The following is a 22577-nucleotide window of genomic DNA, read 5'->3' as shown; positions in this document are numbered from 1 at the left end:
GTTCTGTTACTACATTTATAATGTCTACACCTCTACTGTGGGGTTCTGTTACTACATTTATTATATCTACACCTCTACTGTGGGGTTCTGTTACTACATTTATTATGTCTACACCTCTACTGTGGGGTTCTGTTACTACATTTATGATGTCTACACCTCTACTGTGGGGTTCTGTTACTACATTTATGATGTCTACACCTCTACTGTGGGGTTCTGTTACTACATTTATTATGTCTACGCCTCTACTGTGGGGTTCTGTTACTACATTTATGATGTCTACACCTCTACTGTGGGGTTCTGTTACTACATTTATTATGTCTACACCTCTACTGTGGGGTTCTGTTACTACATTTATGATGTCTACACCTCTACTGTGGGGTTCTGTTACTACATTTATAATGTCTACACCTCTACTGTGGGGTTCTGTTACTACATTTATGATGTCTACACCTCTACTGTGGGGTTCTGTTACTACATTTATGATGTCTACACCTCTACTGTGGGGTTCTGTTACTACATTTATTATGTCTACACCTCTACTGTGGGGTTCTGTTACTACTAAATACACTAGATGACTGATAGGGGGTGCTGTGTTGAAGCCACCGTGCCTCCATCTTGGTATTCCTCCTTCACTGGAAGCTAATAGAAATTAATGTATTAATGTCTACATTCGCTTTTGACACGTTTAATTCTGCAGATACCTTAATGGATACGTTTAAATTATATTATGTTAAACATTAAAATAACAAATATACATATATATAGTATTTAAGCATTTTCCTGTAAGTATTAGAGTATATAATTATGTCCTTGAAAAATGTAATTCCATTAATTCCTATGGAGGACTGCTCCTACCGGGGAGTTCCAATATGGCCGACCGGTGGCTTCAAGCCACTCAGTTGCAAATACATAGCGTCAGCAATCTAGGGTTTATATATACATCATTGGAGACGACAGGTGTTTGTTGCACGTGCTCTCCTGTTATCAATGCCCCTGCGCTGTCAAGGCCAAGGTTCAAAGTTCAACATCTTGCCCTCTGGTAGGGCGTGGCCACACCCATGCCCCTGTGTGATTGGTTGACAGGGGGTGTAAAGAGGCCGGGGCAGGGCAATCTGGGATACGTTGCCTTGAAGTTAGAACATAGGTTAGATAGCTACTGCAGCAGACAACTCCTCTCTCTGTCTGTCTGTCTCTTTATCTATCTAACATCATTTACATCTCTATCTGTCTGTCTGTCTGTCTGTCTGTCTGTCTGTCTGTCTGTCTGTCTGTCTGTCTGTCTGTCTGTCTGTCTGTCTGTCTGTCTGTCTGTCTGTCTGTCTGTCTGTCTGTCTGTCTGTCTGTCTGTCTGTCTGTCTGTCTGTCTGTCTGTCTGTCTGTCTGTCTGTCTGTCTGTCTGTCTGTCTGTCTGTCTCTCTCTGTACTAGTCTGTCTCTCTCTCTGTACTAGTCTGTCTCTCTCTCTGTACTAGTCTGTCTCTCTCTCTGTACTAGTCTGTCTCTCTCTCTGTACTAGTCTGTCTCTCTCTCTGTACTAGTCTGTCTCTCTCTCTCTACTAGTCTGTCTCTCTCTCTCTACTAGTCTGTCTCTCTCTCTCTACTAGTCTGTCTCTCTCTCTCTACTAGTCTGTCTCTCTCTCTACTAGTCTGTCTCTCTGTCTGTCTCTCTCTCTTTCTGTCTCTCTCTTCTCTGTCTCCGTCTTCTCTCTCTCTTTCTGTCTCTCTCCTTCTCTCTCTCTCGGTGAGGAGGATGTCTAAGCCCCAGAATGGTGAGCCAGGCAGCCCAGCAGGAGCCCCAGCAGCAGATGATCCAGAGGTGGTGTTCCAGGTGCCTGGTCCAACCGTCTCCTTCTCTAGACTACACTACTCTGTCATGGAGAGCAAGGGACTCTGCCACAAGACAGGACCTGAGAAACACATCCTCAAAGATGTCAGGTAGGGGTGTGGGGGGGTGAGAGACATCAGGTAGGGGTGTGGGGGGAGACATCAGGTGGGGGGGGGTGGTGGTGTCTTCAGGTCCTAGATCAGTGGTTAGTATCTTCAGGTCCTAGATCAGTGGTTTGTAACCACAGTGTCTTCAGGTCCTAGATCAGTGGTTAGTATCTTCAGGTCCTAGATCAGTGGTTAGTGTCTTCAGGTCCTAGATCAGTGGTTAGTATCTACAGTGTCTTCAGGTCCTAGATCAGTGGTTAGTATCTACAGTGTCTTCAGGTCCTAGATCAGTGGTTACTTTCTACAGGTCCTAGATCAGTGGTTAGTGTCTTCAGGTCCTAGATCAGTGGTTAGTATCTACAATGTCTTCAGGTCCTAGATCAGTGGTTAGTATCTACAGTGTCTTCAGGTCCTAGATCAGTGGTTAGTATCTTCAGGTCCTAGATCAGTGGTTAGTATCTACAGTGTCTTCAGGTCCTAGATCAGTGGTTAGTATCTTCAGGTCCTAGATCAGTGGTTAGTATCTTCAGGTCCTAGATCAGTGGTTAGTATCTACAGTGTCTTCAGGTCCTAGATCAGTGGTTAGTATCTTCAGGTCCTAGATCAGTGGTTAGTATCTACAGTGTCTTCAGGTCCTAGATCAGTGGTTAGTATCTACAGTGTCTTCAGGTCCTAGATCAGTGGTTAGTATCTACAGTGTCTTCAGGTCCTAGATCAGTGGTTAGTATCTACAGTGTCTTCAGGTCCTAGATCAGTGGTTAGTATCTACAGTGTCTTCAGGTCCTAGATCAGTGGTTAGTATCTACAGTGTTTTCAGGTCCTAGATCAGTGGTTCGTATCCACAGTGTCTTCAGGTCCTAGATCAGTGGTTAGTATCTTCAGGTCCTAGATCAGTGGTTATGGTTAGTATCTAAAGTGTCTTCAGGTCCTAGATCAGTGGTTAGTATCTTCAGGTCCTAGATCAGTGGTTATGGTTAGTATCTACAGTGTCTTCAGGTCCTAGATCAGTGGTTAGTATCCACATTGTCTTCAGGTCCTAGATCAGTGGTTAGTATCTACATGTCCTAGATCAGTGGTTAGTATCCACAGTGTCTTCAGGTCCTAGATCAGTGGTTAGTATCTTCAGGTCCTAGATCAGTGGTTATGGTTAGTATCTACAGTGTCTTCAGGTCCTAGATCAGTGGTTAGTATCTTCAGGTCCTAGATCAGTGGTTATGGTTAGTATCTAAAGTGTCTTCAGGTCCTAGATCAGTGGTTAGTATCTTCAGGTCCTAGATCAGTGGTTATGGTTAGTATCTACAGTGTCTTCAGGTCCTAGATCAGTGGTTAGTATCCACATTGTCTTCAGGTCCTAGATCAGTGGTTAGTATCTACAGGTCCTAGATCAGTGGTTAGTATCCACAGTGTCTTCAGGTCCTAGATCAGTGGTTATGGTTAGTATCTACAGTGTCTTCAGGTCCTAGATCAGTGGTTAGTATCTTCAGGTCCTAGATCAGTGGTTATGGTTAGTATCTACAGTATCTTCAGGTCCTAGATCAGTGGTTATGGTTAGTATCTACAGTATCTTCAGGTCCTAGATCGGTGGTTAGTATCCACAGTGTCTTCAGGTCCTAGATCGGTGGTTAGTATCTACAGTGTCTTCAGGTCCTAGATCAGTGGTTAGTATCTACAGTATCTTCAGGTCCTAGATCGGTGGTTAGTATCCACAGTGTCTTCAGGTCCTAGATCGGTGGTTAGTATCTACAGTGTCTTCAGGTCCTAGATCAGTGGTTAGTATCCACAGTGTCTTCAGGTCCTAGATCAGTGGTTAGTATCTACAGTGTCTTCAGGTCCTAGATCAGTGGTTAGTATCCACAGTGTCTTCAGGTCCTAGATCAGTGGTTAGTATCCACAGTGTCTTCAGGTCCTAGATCAGTGGTTAGTATCTACAGTGTCTTCAGGTCCTAGATCAGTGGTTAGTATCTACAGTGTCTTCAGGTCCTAGATCAGTGGTTAGTATCTACAGTGTCTTCAGGTCCTAGATCAGTGGTTAGTGTACACAGTTTAGCTATAACAGTTTTAATGTCGCCATTGGCCTCATGGTGAAATCACTGAGCGATTTCCTTCCCTCCCAGCAACTGAGTTAGGAAGGATGCCAGTATCTTTGTCGTGACTGGTCGAATTGATGTTGTAGTGACTGGATGTAGTGATGTTGTAGTGATGTTGTGGTGATGTTGTAGTGATGTTGTGGTGATGTTGTAGTGATGTTGTAGTGACTGGATGTAGTGATGTTGTGGTGACTGGATGTAGTGATGTTGTAGTGACTGGATGTAGTGATGTTGTAGTGACTGGATGTAGTGATGTAGTGATGTTGTAGTGACTGGATGTAGTGATGTTGTAGTGACTGGATGTAGTGATGTAGTGATGTTGTAGTGACTGGATGTAGTGATGTTGTAGTGACTGGATGTAGTGATGTAGTGATGTTGTAGTGACTGGATGTAGTAGTGACTGGATGTTGTAGTGACTGGATGTAGTGATGTTGTAGTGACTGGATGTAGTGATGTTGCAGTGACTGGATGTAGTGATGTTGTAGTGACTGGATGTAGTGATGATGTAGTGATGTTGTAGTGATGATGTAGTGATGTTGCAGTGACTGGATGTAGTGATGTTGCAGTGACTGGATGTAGTGATGTTGTAGTGACTGGATGTAGTGATGTTGTAGTGATGATGTAGTGACTGGATGTAGTGATGTTGTAGTGACTGGATGTAGTGATGTTGTAGTGACTGGATGTAGTGATGTTGTAGTGACTGGATGTAGTGACTGGATGTAGTGATGTTGTAGTGACTGGATGTAGTGATGTTGTAGTGATGATGTAGTGACTGGATGTAGTGATGTTGTAGTGATGTTGTAGTGATGATGTAGTGATGTTGTAGTGACTGGATGTAGTGATGATGTAGTGACTGGATGTAGTGATGTTGTAGTGACTGGATGTAGTGATGATGTAGTGATGTTGTAGTGACTGGATGTAGTGATGTTGTAGTGACTGGATGTAGTGATGTTGTAGTGATGATGTAGTGACTGGATGTAGTGATGTTGTAGTGATGATGTAGTGATGTTGTAGTGACTGGATGTAGTGATGATGTAGTGACTGGATGTAGTGATGTTGTAGTGACTGGATGTAGTGATGTTGTAGTGACTGGATGTAGTGATGATGTAGTGATGTTGTAGTGACTGGATGTAGTGATGATGCAGTGACTGGACGTATTGATGTTGTATTGATGTTGTCGTGATGTTGTAGTGATGTTTGGGGTCGCAGCCTTGTGGTTAGAGCGTTTGGACTAGTAAGCTAAAGGTTGCAAGCTTGAATCCCCGAGCCGACGACAAGGTACAAAACAGGCAGTTAAACCACTGTTCCCCGGCCGTCATTGAAAATTATAATTAGTTCTTAATTGACTTGCTTAGTTAAATAATGTTAAAAAAATAAAAAGTAAAAAAAATGTTGTAGTGACCGGTGTTGTCCAGTCAGACCTTCTACTCCCCTTGACCTGATGTTATCTGGTGTTGACCACTCCCCTTGACCTGATGTTATCTGGTGTTGACCACTCCCCTTGACCTGATGTTATCTGGTGTTGACCACTCCCCTTGACCTGATGTTATCTGGTGTTACTTGTGTTGACCACTCCCTTGACCTGATGTTATCTGGTGTTGACCTGATGTTATCTGGTGTTGACCACTCCCCTTGACCTGATGTTATCTGGTGTTGACCTGATGTTATCTGGTGTTGACCACTCCCCTTGACCTGATGTTATCTGGTGTTGACCACTCCCCTTGACCTGATGTTATCTGGTGTTGACCACTCCCCTTGACCTGATGTTATCTGGTGTTGACCACTCCCCTTGACCTGATGTTATCTGGTGTTGACCTGATGTTATCTGGTGTTGACCACTCCCCTTGACCTGATGTTGTCTGGTGTTGACCACTCCCCTTGACCTGATGTTATCTGGTGTTGACCACTCCCCTTGACCTGATGTTATCTGGTGTTGACCACTCCCCTTGACCTGATGTTATCTGGTGTTGACCACTCCCCTTGACCTGATGTTATCTGGTGTTGACCACTCCCCTTGACCTGATGTTATCTGGTGTTGACCACTCCCCTTGACCTGATGTTATCTGGTGTTGACCACTCCCCTTGACCTGATGTTATCTGGTGTTGACCACTCCCCTTGACCTGATGTTATCTGGTGCTGACCACTCCCCTTGACCTGATGTTATCTGGCGTTGACCACTCCCCTTGACCTGATGTTATCTGGTGTTGACCACTCCCCTTGACCTGATGTTATCTGGTGTTGACCACTCCCCTTGACCTGATGTTATCTGGTGTTGACCACACCCCTTGACCTGATGTTATCTGGCGTTGACCACTCCCCCTTGACCTGATGTTATCTGGTGTTGACCACTCCCCTTGACCTGATGTTATCTGGTGTTGACCACTCCCCTTGACCTGATGTTATCTGGTGCTGACCACTCCCCTTGACCTGATGTTATCTGGTGTTGACCACACCCCTTGACCTGATGTTATCTGGTGCTGACCACTCCCCTTGACCTGATGTTATCTGGTGCTGACCACTCCCCTTGACCTGATGTTATCTGGTGCTGACCACTCCCCTTGACCTGATGTTATCTGGTGTTGACCACTTCCCCTTGACCTGATGTTATCTGGTGTTGACCACTCCCCTTGACCTGATGTTATCTGGTGTTGACCACTCCCCTTGACCTGATGTTATCTGGTGCTGACCACTCCCCTTGACCTGATGCTATCTGGCGTTGACCACTCCCCTTGACCTGATGTTATCTGGTGTTGACCACTCCCCTTGACCTGATGTTATCTGGTGTTGACCACTCCCCTTGACCTGATGTTATCTGGTGTTGACCACACCCCTTGACCTGATGTTATCTGGCGTTGACCACTCCCCTTGACCTGATGTTATCTGGTGTTGACCACTCCCCTTGACCTGATGTTATCTGGTGTTGACCACTCCCCTTGACCTGATGTTATCTGGTGCTGACCACTCCCCTTGACCTGATGTTATCTGGTGTTGACCACACCCCTTGACCTGATGTTATCTGGTGCTGACCACACCCCTTGACCTGATGTTATCTGGTGCTGACCACTCCCCTTGACCTGATGTTATCTGGTGCTGACCACTCCCCTTGACCTGATGTTATCTGGTGTTGACCACTCCCCTTGACCTGATGTTATCTGGTGTTGACCACTCCCCTTGACCTGATGTTATCTGGTGCTGACCACTCCCCTTGACCTGATGTTATCTGGTGTTGACCACACCCCTTGACCTGATGTTATCTGGTGCTGACCACTCCCCTTGACCTGATGTTATCTGGTGTTGACCTGATGTTATCTGGTGTTGACCACTCCCCTTGACCTGATGTTATCTGGTGCTGACCACTCCCCTTGACCTGATGTTATCTGGTGTTGACCTGATGTTATCTGGTGTTGACCACTCCCCTTGACCTGATGTTATCTGGTGTTGACCACTCCCCTTGACCTGATGTTATCTGGTGTTGACCACTCCCCTTGACCTGATGTTATCTGGTGCTGACCACTCCCCTTGACCTGATGTTATCTGGTGTTGACCACTCCCCTTGACCTGATGTTATCTGGTGTTGACCACTCCCCTTGACCTGATGTTATCTGGTGTTGACCACTCCCCTTGACCTGATTAATTGAAATAGTTGGAAAACAGTTGTGTTTAAATTCCTATACTTCTTCCTAGACCTCACTATGCTCTCTCTCAGTGCTTAACACCCAGGCTTCATCTCTGTAGGCTAACAAGTTCCTGAGCACAAGTCATTGGTTGTTCTATGGCATGGTAATTTCTGATTGATGGTTCTGTGTCATGTTCATTTCTGATGGGCTTTTCCAGCGGCATCATGAGACCAGGGATGAACGCCATCATGGGGCCAACAGGAAGTGGAAAAACATCGTAAGTCACATACACACACCCTCTCTCCTCTCCTCTCCTCTCCTCTCCTCTCCTCTCCTCTCCTCTCCTCTCCTCTCCTCTCCTCTCCTCTCCTCTCCTCTCCTCTCCTCTCCTCTCCTCTCCTCTCCTCTCCTCTCCTCTCCTCTCCTCTCCTCTCCTCTCCTCTCTCTCTTATCCTCTTATACTCTTATCCTCTTATACTCTTATACTCTTATCCTCTCCTCTTATCCTCTCCTCTCCTCTCCTCTTCTCTTATCCTCTCCTCTCCTCTCCTCTCCTCTTATCCTCTTCTCTTATCCTCTCCTCTCCTCTCCTCTTATCCTCTTCTCTTATCCTCTCCTCTCCTCTTATCCTCTTCTCTTCTCTTATCCTCTTCTTCTCTTCTCTTCTCTTCTCTTCTCTGGAGGGTGTTAACAACCCTCCAGGCAAGCTTCAATGCCATACAACTCTCCTTCCGTGGCCTCCAATTGCTCTTAAATACAAGTAAAACTAAATGCATGCTCTTCAACCGATCGCTACCTGCACCTACCCGCCTGTCCAACATCACTACTCTGGACGGCTCTGACTTAGAATACGTGGACAACTACAAATACTTAGGTGTCTGGTTAGACTGTAAACTCTCCTTCCAGACCCATATCAAACATCTCCAATCCAAAGTTAAATCTAGAATTGGCTTCCTATTTCGCAACAAAGCATCCTTCACTCATGCTGCCAAACATACCCTTGTAAAACTGACCATCCTACCAATCCTCGACTTTGGCGATGTCATTTACAAAATAGCCTCCAATACCCTACTCAACAAATTGGATGCAGTCTATCACATTGCAATCCGTTTTATCACCAAAGCCCCATATACTACCCACCATTGCGACCTGTACGCTCTCGTTGGCTGGCCCTCGCTTTATACTCGTCGCCAAACCCACTGGCTCCATGTCATCTACAAGACCCTGCTAGGTAAAGTCCCCCCTTATCTCAGCTCGCTGGTCACCATAGCATCTCCCACCTGTAGCACACGCTCCAGCAGGTATATCTCTCTAGTCACCCCCAAGACCAATTCTTTCTTTGGCCGCCTCTCCTTCCAGTTCTCTGCTGCCAATGACTGGAACGAACTACAAAAATCTCTGAAACTGGAAACACTTATCTCCCTCACTAGCTTTAAGCACCAACTGTCAGAGCAGCTCACAGATTACTGCACCTGTACATAGCCCACCTAAAATTTAGCCCAAACAACTACCTCTTTCCCAACTGTATTTAATTTTTATTTATTTATTTATTTTGCTCCTTTGCACCCCATTATTTTTTTATTTCTACTTTGCACATTCTTCCATTGCAAAACTACCATTCCAGTATTTTACTTGCTATATTGTATTTACTTTGCCATCATGGCCTTTTTTTGCCTTTACCTCCCTTCTCACCTCATTTGCTCACATTGTATATAGACTTGTTTATACTGCATTATTGACTGTATGTTTGTTTTTACTCCATGTGTAACTCTGTGTCGTTTTATCTGTCGAACTGCTTTGCTTATCTTGGCCAGGTCGCAATTGTAAATGAGAACTTGTTCTCAACTTGCCTACCTGGTTAAATAAAGGTAAAATAAATAAATAAATAAATAAATTCTCTTCTCTTCTCTTCTCTTCTCTCTCTTCTCTTCTCTTTCTCTCTTCTCTTCTCTTCTCTTCTCTTCTCTTCTCTTCTCTTCTCTTCTCTTCTCTTCTCTTCTCTTCTCTTCTCTTCTCTTCTTTCTCTTCTCTTCTCTTCTCTTCTCTTCTCTTCTCTTCTCTTCTCTTCTCTTCTCTTCTCTCTCTTCTCTTCTCTTCTCTTCTCTTCTCTCCTCTCCTCTCCTCTTATCCTCTTCTCTTCTCCTCATCTCCTCTCCCCCTAGTCTCCTGGATGTGATAGCAGGTCGTAAGGACCCAGCAGGGTTGAAGTTTGGTCAGGTTCTGATCGATGGGAAGATGGTGACCTCTGACCTCCGACTCATATCTGCCTACGTGGTGCAGGTGAGGGAGTGGTGTGTTGTCTACCTTTTCTAAAAACCTTCACTATGGTGTTGACATACTGGTTAAAATGATGATCTGATTGATGAGACATGGCATCACCAATAACCAATATAATATCAGATCAATCATTTTAATAAACAATATAATATCAGATCAATCATTTTAATAAACAATATAATATCAGATCAATCATTTTAATAAACAATATAATATCTGATTTGTATATCCAATGTCTGTATGTCTGTCTGTCTGTCTACCTCTCTGTCTCTCTACCTCTACCTCTCTCTCTACCTCTCTACCTCTCTGTCTCTACCTCTCTGTCTCTCTACCTCTACCTCTCTACCTCTCTCTCTACCTCTCTCTCTACCTCTCTACCTCTCTGTCTCTACCTCTCTGTCTCTCTACCTCTACCTCTCTACCTCTCTGTCTCTCTACCTCTACCTCTCTGTCTCTCTACTTCTCTACTTCTCTACCTCTCTCTCTACCTCTCTCTCTCTACCTCTGTCTCTCTGTCTCTCTACCTCTCTCTCTCTACCCCTCTCTCTCTCCAACTCTCTCTCTACCTCTCTCTCTCTCTACCTCTCTCTCTCTCTACCTCTCTCTCTCTCTACCTCTCTGTCTCTACCTCTGTCTCTCTACCTCTACCTCTCTGTCTCTCTGTCTCTCTACTTCTCTACTTCTCTACCTCTCTCTCTACCTCTCTCTCTCTACCTCTCTCTCTCTACCTCTGTCTCTCTGTCTCTACCTCTCTCTCTCTACCTCTGTCTCTCTGTCTCTACCTCTCTCTCTCTACCTCTGTCTCTACCTCTGTCTCTACCTCTCTCTCTACCTCTCTGTCTCTACCTCTCTGTCTCTACCTCTCTGTCTCTACCTCTCTGTCTCTACCTCTCTGTCTCTACCTCTCTGTCTCTCTACCTCTACCTCTCTATCTCTCTGTCTCTACCTCTCTGTCTCTCTACCTCTACCTCTCTACCTCTCTGTCTCTCTACTTCTCTACTTCTCTACCTCTCTCTCTACCTCTCTCTCTCTACCCCTCTCTCTCTCCAACTCTCTCTCTACCCCTCTCTCTCTCCAACTCTCTCTCTACCCCTCTCTCTCTCCAACTCTCTCTCTACCTCTCTCTCTCTCTACCTCTCTGTCTCTACCTCTCTGTCTCTCTACCTCTACCTCTCTGTCTCTCTACCTCTCTACCTCTCTCTCTCTACTTCTCTACCTCTCTCTCTACCTCTCTCTCTCTACCTCTGTCTCTCTGTCTCTCTCCAACTCTCTCTACCCCTCTCTCTCTCTCCAACTCTCTCTCCAACTCTCTCTCCAACTCTCTCTCTCTCTACCTCTCTCTCTCTCCAACTCTCTCTCTACCTCTCTCTCTCTCCAACTCTCTCTCTACCCCTCTCTCTCTCTACCTCTCTCTCTCTCCAACTCTCTCTCTACCCCTCTCTCTCTCTACCTCTCTCTCTCTCTCCAACTCTCTCTCTACCTCTCTCTCTCTCTCCAACTCTCCAACTCTCTCTCTACCTCTCTCTCTCTCCAACTCTCTCTCTACCCCTCTCTCTCTCTAACTCTCTCTCTCTCTACCTCTCTCTACCTCTCTCTCTCTGTCTCTCTGTCTCTCTCCAACTCTCTCTCTCCAACTCTCTCTCCAACTCTCTCTCTCTCTCTCCAACTCTCTCTCTCTACCTCTCTCTCTCTCTACCTCTCTCTCTCTCTATCCCCTCTAGGATGATATATTGATGGGAACCCTGTCAGTGAGAGAGAACTTGTTGTTCAGTGTGAACCTGAGACTAGACCCTAGACATTATTCTACAGCTGACAAACAGCAGAGAGTGGACAGCATCATAGATGACCTGGGTCTACAGGACTGTGCCCACACCAAGGTCAGCTATACACACCTGCAGAGGTCTGGTTAGCCTGTTGAACTAAAGGCTTTAGGAGGGTCATGTTCTGGAGAAAGTTACTCCAACCAAACACACACACTCTGTCTCTCTGTCTCTGTCTCAATTCAATTCAAGGGCTTTATTGGCATGGGAAACATGTGTTAACATTGCCAAAGCAAGTGAGGTAGACAACATACAAAGTGAAAAACAACAAAATGAACAGTAAACATTACACATACAGAAGTTTCAAAACAGTAAAGACATTACAAATGTCATATTATATATATATACAGTGTTCTAACAATGTACAAATGGCTAAAGGACACAAGATAAAATAAATAAGCATAAATATGGGTTGTATTACAATGGTGTGTGTTCTTCACTGGTTGCCCTTTTCTCGTGGCAACAGGTCACACATCTTGCTGCTGTGAAGTCACACTGTGGTATTTCACCAAGTAGATATGGGAGTTTTTCAAAATTGGATTTGTTTTCAAATTCTTTGTGGATCTGTGTAATCTGAGGGAAATATGTCTCTCTAATATGGTCATACATTGGGCAGGAGGTTAGGAAGTGCAGCTCAGTTTCCACCTCATTTTGTGGGCAGTGAGCACATAGCCTGTCTTCTCTTGAGCCATGTCTGCCTACGGCGGCCTTTCTCAATAGCAAGGCTATGCTCACTGAGTCTGTACATAGTCAAGGCTTTCCTTAATTTTGGGTCAGTCACAGTGGTCAGGTATTCTGCCGCTGTGTACTCTCTGTGTAGGGTCAGTCACAGTGGTCAGGTATTCTACCACTGTGTACTCTCTGTTTAGGGCCAAATAGCATTCTAGTTTGCTCAGTTTTTTTGTTAATTCTTTCCAATGTGTTAAGTAGTTATCTTTTTGTTTTCTCATGATTTGGTTGGGTCTAATTGTGCTGCTGTCCTGGGGCTCTGTAGTGTGTGTTTGTGTTTGTGTTTGTCTCTCTCTCTGTCTCTTTCTCTGTCTCTTTCTCTGTCTCTTTCTCCCTCTCTCTTTCTCTGTCTCTGTCTCTCTGTCTCTCTTTCTCTCTGTCTCTCTGTCTCTTTCTCTCTGTCTCTCTGTCTCTTTCTCTCTTTCTCTGTCTCTTTCTCTCTCTCTCTGTCTCTCTCTCTCTGTCTCTCTTTCTCTGTCTCTCTCTTTCTGTCTCTCTCTGTCTCTTTCTCTCTTTCTCTCTTTCTCTGTCTCTCTCTCTCTTTCTCTGTCTCTCTCTGTCTCTTTCTCTCTGTCTCCTGTCTGTCTGTCTGTCTCTCTCACTCTCTCTCTCTCTGGCTCTCTCTCTCTGTCTCTCTCTCTCTCTTTCTCTCTCTGTCTCTCTCTCTCTCTTTGTCTCTCTCTGTCTCTCTCTCTGTTTCTGCCACTCTCTCTGTGTGTGTAGATAGGAACAGAGTTCCTGCGTGGTGTGTCTGGGGGAGAGAGGAAGAGGTGCAGCATCGGTATGGAGCTCATTACTTCTCCTCGTCTTCTGTTCCTGGATGAACCCACCACTGGCCTGGACTCTAACACTGCTAACCACATCATCAACCTACTGCATAGGTACAGACAGACCACATCATCAACCTACTGCATAGGTACAGACAGACCACATCATCAACCTACTGCATAGGTACAGACAGACCACATCATCAACCTACTGCATAGGTACAGACAGACCACATCATCAACCTACTGCATAGGTACAGACAGACCACATCATCAACCTACTGCATAGGTACAGACAGACCACATCATCAACCTACTGCATAGGTACAGACAGACCACATCATCAACCTACTGCATAGGTACAGACAGACCACATCATCAACCTACTGCATAGGTACAGAGAGACCACATCGTCAACCTACTGCATAGGTACACAGACAGACCACATCACGTACCTACTGCATAGGTACAGACAGACCACATCACGTACCTACTGCATAGGTACAGACAGACCACATCATCAACCTACTGCATAGGTACAGACAGACCACATCATCAACCTACTGCATAGGTACAGACAGACCACATCATCAACCTACTGCATAGGTACAGACAGACCACATCATCAACCTACTGCATAGGTACACAGACAGACCACATCATCAACCTACTGCATAGGTACAGACAGACCACATCATCAACCTACTGCATAGGTACTCTCTCTGTGTCTGACTCTCTCTCTCTCTCTCTCTCTCTCTCTCTCTCTCTCTCTCTCTCTCTCTCTCTCTCTCTCTCTGTGTGTCTGACTCTTTCTCTCTCTCTGTGTGTCTGACTCTTTCTCTCTCTCTGTCTCTCTCTCTGTGTGTCTGACTCTTTCTCTCTCTCTGTGTCTCTCTCTGTGTCTGACTCTCTCTATGATTGACTCTCTCTGTGTCTGAGTCTCTCTGTGTCTGACACTCCCTGTGTGTCTGACTCTCCCTGTGTGTCTGACTCTCCCTGTGTGTCTGACTCTCCCTGTATGTCTGACTCTCTCTATGATTGACTCTCTCTGTGTCTGACACTCCCTGTGTGTCTGACTGTCTCTCTCTCTCTGTGTCTGACACTCCCTGTGTGTCTCTCTCTCTCTCTGTGTATGTGTGTCCCAGGCTGTCTAGAAGCGGTAAGACTATCGTGTTCTCCATCCATCAGCCTCGTTACTCAATCTTCAGCCGCTTTGACCACCTGACCCTGATGCACCGAGGAGAGTTGGTGTACGCTGGAGCTGCTGGGAAGGCCCTGAGCTACTTCACTGACTTGGGTAAGACATGGAGGGAGAGAGAGAGACAGAGACAGACGCTGGAGCTGCCAGCCAGTCCTGGGGTTCTTCACTGAGTAATAGATGGAGTGTTCTGTCTCAGACTGTGTGTGCTGTTGTTGTGTTACAGGGTATCACTGTTGTTGTTGTGTTACAGGGTATCGTTGTTGTTGTTGTGTTGCAGGGTATCACTGTTGTTGTTGTTGTGTTGCAGGGTATCACTGTTGTTGTTGTTGTGTTGCAGGGTATCACTGTTGTTGTTGTGTTGCAGGGTATCACTGTTGTTGTTGTTGTTGTTGTTGTGTTGCAGGGTATCACTGTTGTTGTTGTTGTTGTTGTGTTGCAGGGTATCACTGTTGTTGTTGTTGTGTTACAGGGTATCACTGTTGTTGTTGTGTTACAGGGTATCACTGTTGTTGTTGTGTTACAGGGTATCACTGTTGTTGTTGTTGTGTTACAGGGTATCACTGTTGTTGTTGTGTTACAGGGTATCATTGTTGTTGTTGTTGTGTTGCAGGGTATCACTGTTGTTGTTGTTGTTGTGTTGCAGGGTATCACTGTTGTTGTTGTTGTTGTGTTACAGGGTATCACTGTTGTTGTTGTGTTACAGGGTATCACTGTTGTTGTTGTGTTACAGGGTATCATTGTTGTTGTTGTTGTGTTGCAGGGTATCACTGTTGTTGTTGTGTTGCAGGGTATTACTGTTGTTGTTGTTGTTGTGTTGCAGGGTATCACTGTTGTTGTGTTACAGGGTATCACTGTTGCTGTTGTTGTGTTGCAGGGTATCACTGTTGTTGTTGTGATGCAGGGTATCACTGTTGTTGTTGTTGTTGTTGGTGTTGCAGGGTATCACTGTTGTTGTTGTTGTGTTACAGGATATCACTGTTGTTGTTGTGTTACAGGGTATCATTGTGTTGTTGTTGTTGTTGTGTTGCAGGGTATCACTGTTGTTGTTGTTGTTGTTGTTGTTGTGTTGCAGGGTATCACTGTTGTTGTTGTGTTTGCAGGGTATTACTGTTGTTGTTGTGTTGCAGGGTATCACTGTTGTTGTGTTATAGGGTATCACTGTTGTTGTTGCTGTTGTGTTGCAGGGTATCACTGTTGTGTTGCAGGGTATCACTGTTGTTGTTGCTGTTGTGTTGCAGGGTATCACTGTTTGTTGTTGTTGTGTTGCAGGGTATCACTGTTGTTGTTGTTGTGTTGCAGGGTATCACTGTTGTTGTTGTGTTGCAGGGTATCACTGTTGTTGTTGTTGTGTTACAGGGTATCACTGCTGTTGTTGTTGTTGTTGTGTTGCAGGGTATCACTGTTGTTGTTGTTGTTGTGTTGCAGGGTATCTCTGTTGTTGTTGTGTTGCAGGGTATCACTGTTGTTGTTGTTGTGTTGCAGGGTATCACTGTTGTTGTTGTTGTTGTGTTGCAGGGTATCACTGTTGTTGTTGTGTTGCAGGGTATCACTGCTGTTGTTGTTGTTGTTGCAGGGTATCACTGTTGTTGTTGTTGCAAGGGTATCACTGTTGTTGTTGTTGTTGTGTTGCAGGGTATCACTGTTTTTGTTGCTGTTGTTGTGTTGCAGGGTATCACTGTTGTTGTTGTGTTGCAGGGTATCACTGTTGTTGTTGTGTTACAGGGTATCACTGTGAGCCGTTCAACAACCCCTCTGACTTCTTCCTAGACGTCACTAAACGGAGAGGCTCAGTCTACACTAGACATCACTTCATTTAACTATGGTACACACACACACCACACACACACACACACACACACACACACACACACACACACACACACACACACACACACCTCTACACACACACACACACACACACACACACAACACACACACACACACACACCACACCACACACGACACACCTCTACACACACACAACACACACACACACACACACACACACACACCTCTACACCACACACACTCTACACACACACACACACACACACCTCTACACACACACACACACACACCTCTACACACACACACACACACACCTCTACACACACACACACACACACACCTCTACACACACACACACACCTCTACACACACACACACACACCTCTACACACACACCTCTACACACACACACACCACACCTCACACACACACACACACCACCTCTACACACACACACACACACACACACCTCTACACACACACACACACACACACCTCTACACCACACCACACACACACCTCTACACACACACAACACACACACCTCTACACACACACACACACACACACCTCTACACACACACACACACACACACCTCTACACACACACACACACACACCTCTACACACACACACACACACCTCTACACACACACACACACCTCTACACACACACACACACACACCTCTACACACACACACACACACACACACCTCTACACACACACACACACACACACCTCTACACCACACACACACACACACCTCTACACACACACACACACACACACACACACACACACACACACACACACACACACCCTAACCTCTACAGACCCTAACCTCTATAGACCCTAACCTCTATAGACCCTAACCCCTACAGACCCTAACCCTAACAGACCCTAACCTCTACAGACCCTAACCTCTACAGACCCTAACCCCTATAGACCCTAACCCCTACAGACCCTAACCTCTACAGACCCTAACCCCTATAGACCCTAACCCCTACAGACCCTAACCTCTATAGACCCTAACCCCTACAGACCCTAAACTCTACAGACCCTATAGACCCTAACCTCTATAGACCCTAACCCCTACAGACCCTAACCCCTACAGACCCTAACCTCTACAGACCCTACAGACCCTAACCTCTATAGACCCTAACCCCTACAGACCCTACAGACCCTAACCTCTATAGACCCTAACCCCTACAGACCCTACAGACCCTAACCCTATAGACCCTAACCCCTATAGACCCTAACCCCTATAGACCCTAACCCCTACAGAGCCTAACCCTTACAGACCCTAACCCCTACAGAGCCTAACCCTTACAGACCCTAACCTCTATAGACCCTACAGACCCTAACCTCTATAGACCCTAACCCCTACAGAGCCTAACCCTTACAGACCCTAACCCCTACAGACCCTAACCTCTACAGACCCTAACCTCTATAGACCCTACAGACCCTAACCTCTATAGACCCTAACCCCTACAGACCCTACAGACCCTAACCCCTATAGACCCTAACCCCTACAGACCCTAACCCCTACAGACCCTAACCCCTACAGACCCTAACCCCTACAGCCCTAACCCCTACAGACCCTAACCCCTATAGACCCTACAGACCCTAACCCCTACAGACCCTAACCCCTACAGACCCTAACCTCTATAGACCCTAACCCCTACAGACCCTAACCCCTACAGACCCTACAGACCCTAACCCCTACAGACCCTAACCCCTACAGACCCTAACCCCTATAGACCCTAACCCCTACAGACCCTAACCCCTATAGACCCTAACCCCTACAGACCCTAACCCCTACAGACCCTAACCCCTACAGACCCTAACCCTACAGACCCTAACCCCTACAGACCCCAACCTCTACAGACCCTAACCCCTACAGACCCCAACCTCTACAGACCCTATAGACCCTAACCTCTACAGACACTAACCTCTACAGACCCTATAGACCCTAACCTCTATAGACCCTAACCTCTACAGACCCTAACCCCTACAGACCCTAACCCCTACAGACCCTAACCCCTATAGACCCTAACCCCTACAGACCCTAACCTCTACAGACCCTAACCCCTATAGACCCTAACCCCTATAGACCCTAACCCCTATAGACCCTAACCTCTATAGACCCTAACCCCTACAGACCCTAACCCCTATAGACCCTAACCTCTATAGACCCTAACCCCTACAGACCCTAACCCCTATAGACCCTAACCTCTATAGACCCTAACCCCTACAGACCCTAACCCCTATAGACCCTAACCTCTATAGACCCTAACCCCTACAGACCCCAACCTCTACAGACCCTAACCCCTACAGACCCTAACCTCTACAGACCCTAACCTCTACAGACCCTAACCTCTACAGACCCTAACCCCTACAGACCCTAACCCCTACAGACCCTAACCCCTATAGACTCTAACCCTACAGACCCTAACCTCTACAGACCCTAACCCCTACAGACCCTAACCTCTATAGACGCTAACCTCTACAGACCCTACAGTCCCTAACCTCTACAGACCCTACAGACCCTAACCCCTATAGACCCTAACCCCTACAGACCCTAACCTCTACAGACCCTACAGTCCCTAACCTCTACAGACCCTACAGACCCTAACCCCTACAGACCCTAACCTCTACAGACCCTAACCCCTACAGACCCTAACCCTACAGACCCTACAGACCCTAACCCCTACAGACCCTAACCTCTACAGACCCTAACCCCTACAGACCCTAACCTCTACAGACCCTAACCTCTACAGACCCTAACCCCTACAGACCCTACAGACCCTAACCTCTATAGACCCTAACCCCTACAGACCCTACAGACCCTAACCCCTACAGACCCTAACCCCTACAGACCCTAACCCCTACAGACCCTACAGACCCTAACCCCTACAGACCCTAACCCCTACAGACCCTAACCCCTACAGACCCTAACCCCTACAGACCCTAACCCCTACAGACCTATAGACCCTAACCTCTATAGACCCTAACCCCTACAGACCCTAACCTCTACAGACCTAACCCTACAGACCCTAACCCCTACAGACCCTAACCCCTACAGACCCTAACCCCTACAGACCCTAACCCCTACAGACCCTAACCCCTACAGACCCTAACCCCTACAGACCCTAACCCCTACAGACCCTAACCTCTGCTGACCCTCTCCTCCCTAGATGATAAGGAGAACTGTGACAACAGCAACCTTCTGGCAGTGAGCTACAGACAGTCAACTCAGTACCAGAGGGTGGTGGAGGAGCTGGACCATTTGACCCAGGGTCTGGAGGGAGGGGTCGGAGGTCAGGGACAGAAGGCCGACTACGTCACCTCCTTCTGGTACCAGGTCAGCTAATCACTGAGCTCTGTCTGAACCCTCACAGCGAGAGTTCCAGAACTGTATAGCTGAGCGTTCCAGAACTGTTAGAGTTGAGTGTTCTAGAACTGTTAGAGTTGAGAGTTCTAGAACTGTTAGAGTTGAGTGTTCTAGAACTGTAGAGTTGAGAGTTATAATGGAGTGTTTGTTTGTGTGCTCTGAGTTTATCATTAAGTTGTAAACTCATGATGAACTTTGGGCAACCTGGCACTGTATGAAAAGTGTTATCTAGATGTGTGATTCTTTATATAATGTGTTGAAGAGGAGGATACTGTGTGAGACTGTGTGTGTGTTCTCTAGATGACGATACTGTGTGAGGCTGTGTGTGTGTTCTCTAGATGACGATACTGTGTGAGACTGTGTGTGTGTTCTCTAGATGACGATACTGTGTGAGACTGTGTGTGTGTTCTCTAGATGACGATACTGTGTGAGGCTGTGTGTGTGTCTCTAGATGACGATACTGAGACTGTGTGTGTGTTCTCTAGATGAGGATACTGTGTGAGACTGTGTGTGTGTTCTCTAGATGAGGATACTGTGTGAGACTGTGTGTGTGTTCTCTAGATGAGGATACTGTGTGAGACTGTGTGTGTGTTCTCTAGATGAGGATACTGTGTGAGACTGTGTGTGTGTTCTCTAGATGACGATACTGTGTGAGGCGTGTGTGTGTTCTCTAGATGAGGATACTGTGTGAGACTGTGTGGTGTGTTCTCTAGATGACGATACTGTGTGAGGCGTGTGTGTGTTCTCTAGATGAGGATACTGTGTGAGACTGTGTGTGTGTTCTCTAGATGACGATACTGTGTGAGTCGTGGTGTGTGTTCTCTAGATGAGGATACTGTGTGAGACTGTGTGTGTTCTCTAGATGACGATACTGTGTGAGGCGTGTGGTGTGTTCTCTAGATGAGGATACTGTGTGAGACTGTGTGTGTTCTCTAGATGAGGATACTGTGTGAGGCTGTGTGTGTGTTCTCTGGATGAGGATAGTGTGTGAGGCTGTGTGTGTGTGTTCTCTAGAGGAGGATACTGTGTGAGGCTGTGTGTTCTCTAGATGAGGATACTGTGTGAGACTGTGTGTGTTCTCTAGATGAGGATTGTGTGTGTTTCTCTAGATGAGGATACTGTGTGTGTGTTCTCTAGATGAGGATACTGTGTGTGTGTGTGTGTTCTCTAGATGAGGATACTGTGTGTGGTGTCTGTTCTCTAGATGAGGATACTGTGTGTGTGGTGTGTGTTCTCTAGATGAGGATACTGTGTGACTGTGTGTGTTCTCTAGATGAGGATACTGTGTGACTGTGTGTGTTCTCTAGAGGAGGATACTGTGTGTGTTCTCTAGATGAGGATACTGTGTGACTGTGTGTGTGTGTTCTCTAGATGAGGATAGTGGTGTGTCGTATGGTGGTGAACTCTCTCAGGAACCCCCAGACATCGTACGCTCAGCTGGCCCTCAACATCTTCTTCGCTCTGCTGGTCGGCCTCATCTACTACCAGATCCCCTGACTCTACCTGAAGCCCTACAGAACAGGTGTCTGTCCTGTCTGTCTGTCTGTCTTGTCTGTCCGTCTCACAGTGCAGCAGTATCTATTCTTTATTCTCTCTCTCTCTCTCAGGATGGGAGCATTCTTTTCCTCATCATCAACATGGTGTTTGGGAATCTTTCAGCTGTGGAACTCTTCATCAATGAGAGAGCTCTGTTCATGTGAGTCTTTATGTTTGTATGTGTTCTGACTCTCTCTCTGTGTGTTTGTATGTGTTCTGACTCTGTGTGTGTGTGTGTTCTGACTCTCTCTCTGTGTGTGTGTTCTGACTTTCTCTCCTGTGTGTGTTCTGACTCTGTGTGTGTGTGTTCTGACTCTCTCTCTGTGTGTGTGTTCTGACTCTGTGTTCTGACTCTCTCACTGTGTGTGGTCTGACTCTCTCTCTCTCTCTGTGTATTCTGACTCTCTCTGTGCGTGTTCTGACTCTCTCTCTCTCTCTCTCTCTCTCTGTGTGTGTTCTGACTCTCTCTCTGTGTGTGTTCTGACTCTCTCTCTCTCTCTGTGTGTGTTCTGACTCTCTCTCTCTCTCTTTGTGTGTGTTCTGACTCTCTCTCTCTCTCTCTGTGTGTGTTCTGACTCTCTCTTCTCTCTCTCTCTGTGTGTGTTCTGACTCTCTCTCTCTGTTTGTTTGTCTCTCTCTGCGTGTGTTCTGACTCTCTGTGTGTGTTTGTCTCGCTCTCTGTTTTGGTGTGTGGTGTTCTGACTCTCTCTCTCTCTCTCTCTGTGTTCTGACTCTCTCTCTCTCTGTGTTCTGACTCTCTCTCTCTGTGTGTTCTGACTCTCTCTCTCTCTCTCTCTGTGTGTTCTGACTATCTCTGTGTGTGTTCTGACTATCTCTGTGTGTGTTCTGACTCTCTCTCTGTGTGTGTGTCTGACTCTCTCTGTGTGTGTTTCTGACTCTCTCTCTGTGTTCTGACTATCTCTGTGTGTGTTTCTGACTATCTCTCCTCTCTCTCTGTGTGTTCTGACTATCTCTGTGTGTGTTCTGACTATCTCTGTGTGTTCTGACTATCTCTGTGTGTGTTCTGACTCTCTCTCTCTCTGTGTTCTGACTCTCTCTCTGGTGTTCTGACTATCTCTCTGTGTGTTCTGACTATCTCTCTGTGTGTTCTGACTATCTGGTGTGTTCTGACTCTCTCTCTCTCTGTTCTGACTCTCTCTCTGTGTGTTCTGACTATCTCTCTTGTTGTTCTGACTATCTCTCTGTGTTCTGACTCTCTCTCTCTGTGTGCGTTCGACTCTCTCTCTGTGTGTTTCTGACTCTCTCTCTCTCTCTCTCTGTGTGTTCTGACTCTCTCTCTCTCTCTGTAGGTGTCTGACTCTCTCTCTGTGTGTTTCAGCCATGAAAACTCTAGTGTTGTACTACCGTACGTTCCGTCTACTTCCTGTCTAAGATATTCGCTGACCTCATCCCCAACCGCATTGTTC

General features: G+C 46.3%; 2 protein-coding genes across 2 annotated transcripts; both read left to right on the top strand.

Moving 5' to 3' along the window:
• The first annotated feature begins 1687 nt into the window (after positions 1 to 1687).
• Positions 1688 to 19531, top strand: LOC116365832 (broad substrate specificity ATP-binding cassette transporter ABCG2-like). Its single transcript, XM_031818208.1, has 8 exons — positions 1688 to 1934; positions 7854 to 7913; positions 9799 to 9916; positions 11635 to 11790; positions 13186 to 13343; positions 14375 to 14526; positions 16153 to 16252; positions 19418 to 19531. The coding sequence occupies exons 1-7, from the start codon at positions 1750 to 1752 to the stop codon at positions 16245 to 16247; spliced, it is 924 nt and encodes a 307-aa protein (XP_031674068.1). The 5' UTR covers positions 1688 to 1749; the 3' UTR covers positions 16248 to 16252; positions 19418 to 19531.
• On the top strand, positions 19393 to 21131 carry LOC116365830 (ABC transporter G family member 24-like; the record flags this gene model as incomplete). Its single annotated transcript, XM_031818206.1, has 2 exons — positions 19393 to 19584; positions 20986 to 21131. Coding segments are annotated over 2 exons (318 nt in total), but the record flags the coding sequence as incomplete, so codon positions are not given.
• Between the last annotated feature and the right edge of the window lie 1446 nt (positions 21132 to 22577).

This window comes from Oncorhynchus kisutch, unplaced genomic scaffold, assembly GCF_002021735.2.
Source record: "Oncorhynchus kisutch isolate 150728-3 unplaced genomic scaffold, Okis_V2 scaffold1295, whole genome shotgun sequence".
NCBI classification, from domain to species: domain Eukaryota; kingdom Metazoa; phylum Chordata; class Actinopteri; order Salmoniformes; family Salmonidae; genus Oncorhynchus; species Oncorhynchus kisutch.
The sequence above is the reverse complement of the archived record's forward strand: the minus strand, read 5'-3'. Positions and strand labels throughout refer to the sequence as shown.

What these genes read in the sequence shown, in the direction of transcription:
- LOC116365832 (XM_031818208.1), top strand. Translation starts at nt 1,750, where the DNA reads ATGTCTAAGCCCCAGAATGGTGAGCCAGGCAGCCCAGCAGGAGCCCCA. An exon ending in ACAGGAAGTGGAAAAACATC is followed by an intron (nt 7,914 to 9,798) that starts GTAAGTCACATA and finishes CTCTCCCCCTAG; the next exon opens with TCTCCTGGATGTGATAGCAG. An exon ending in AGGACTGTGCCCACACCAAG is followed by an intron (nt 11,791 to 13,185) that starts GTCAGCTATACA and finishes CTGTGTGTGTAG; the next exon opens with ATAGGAACAGAGTTCCTGCG.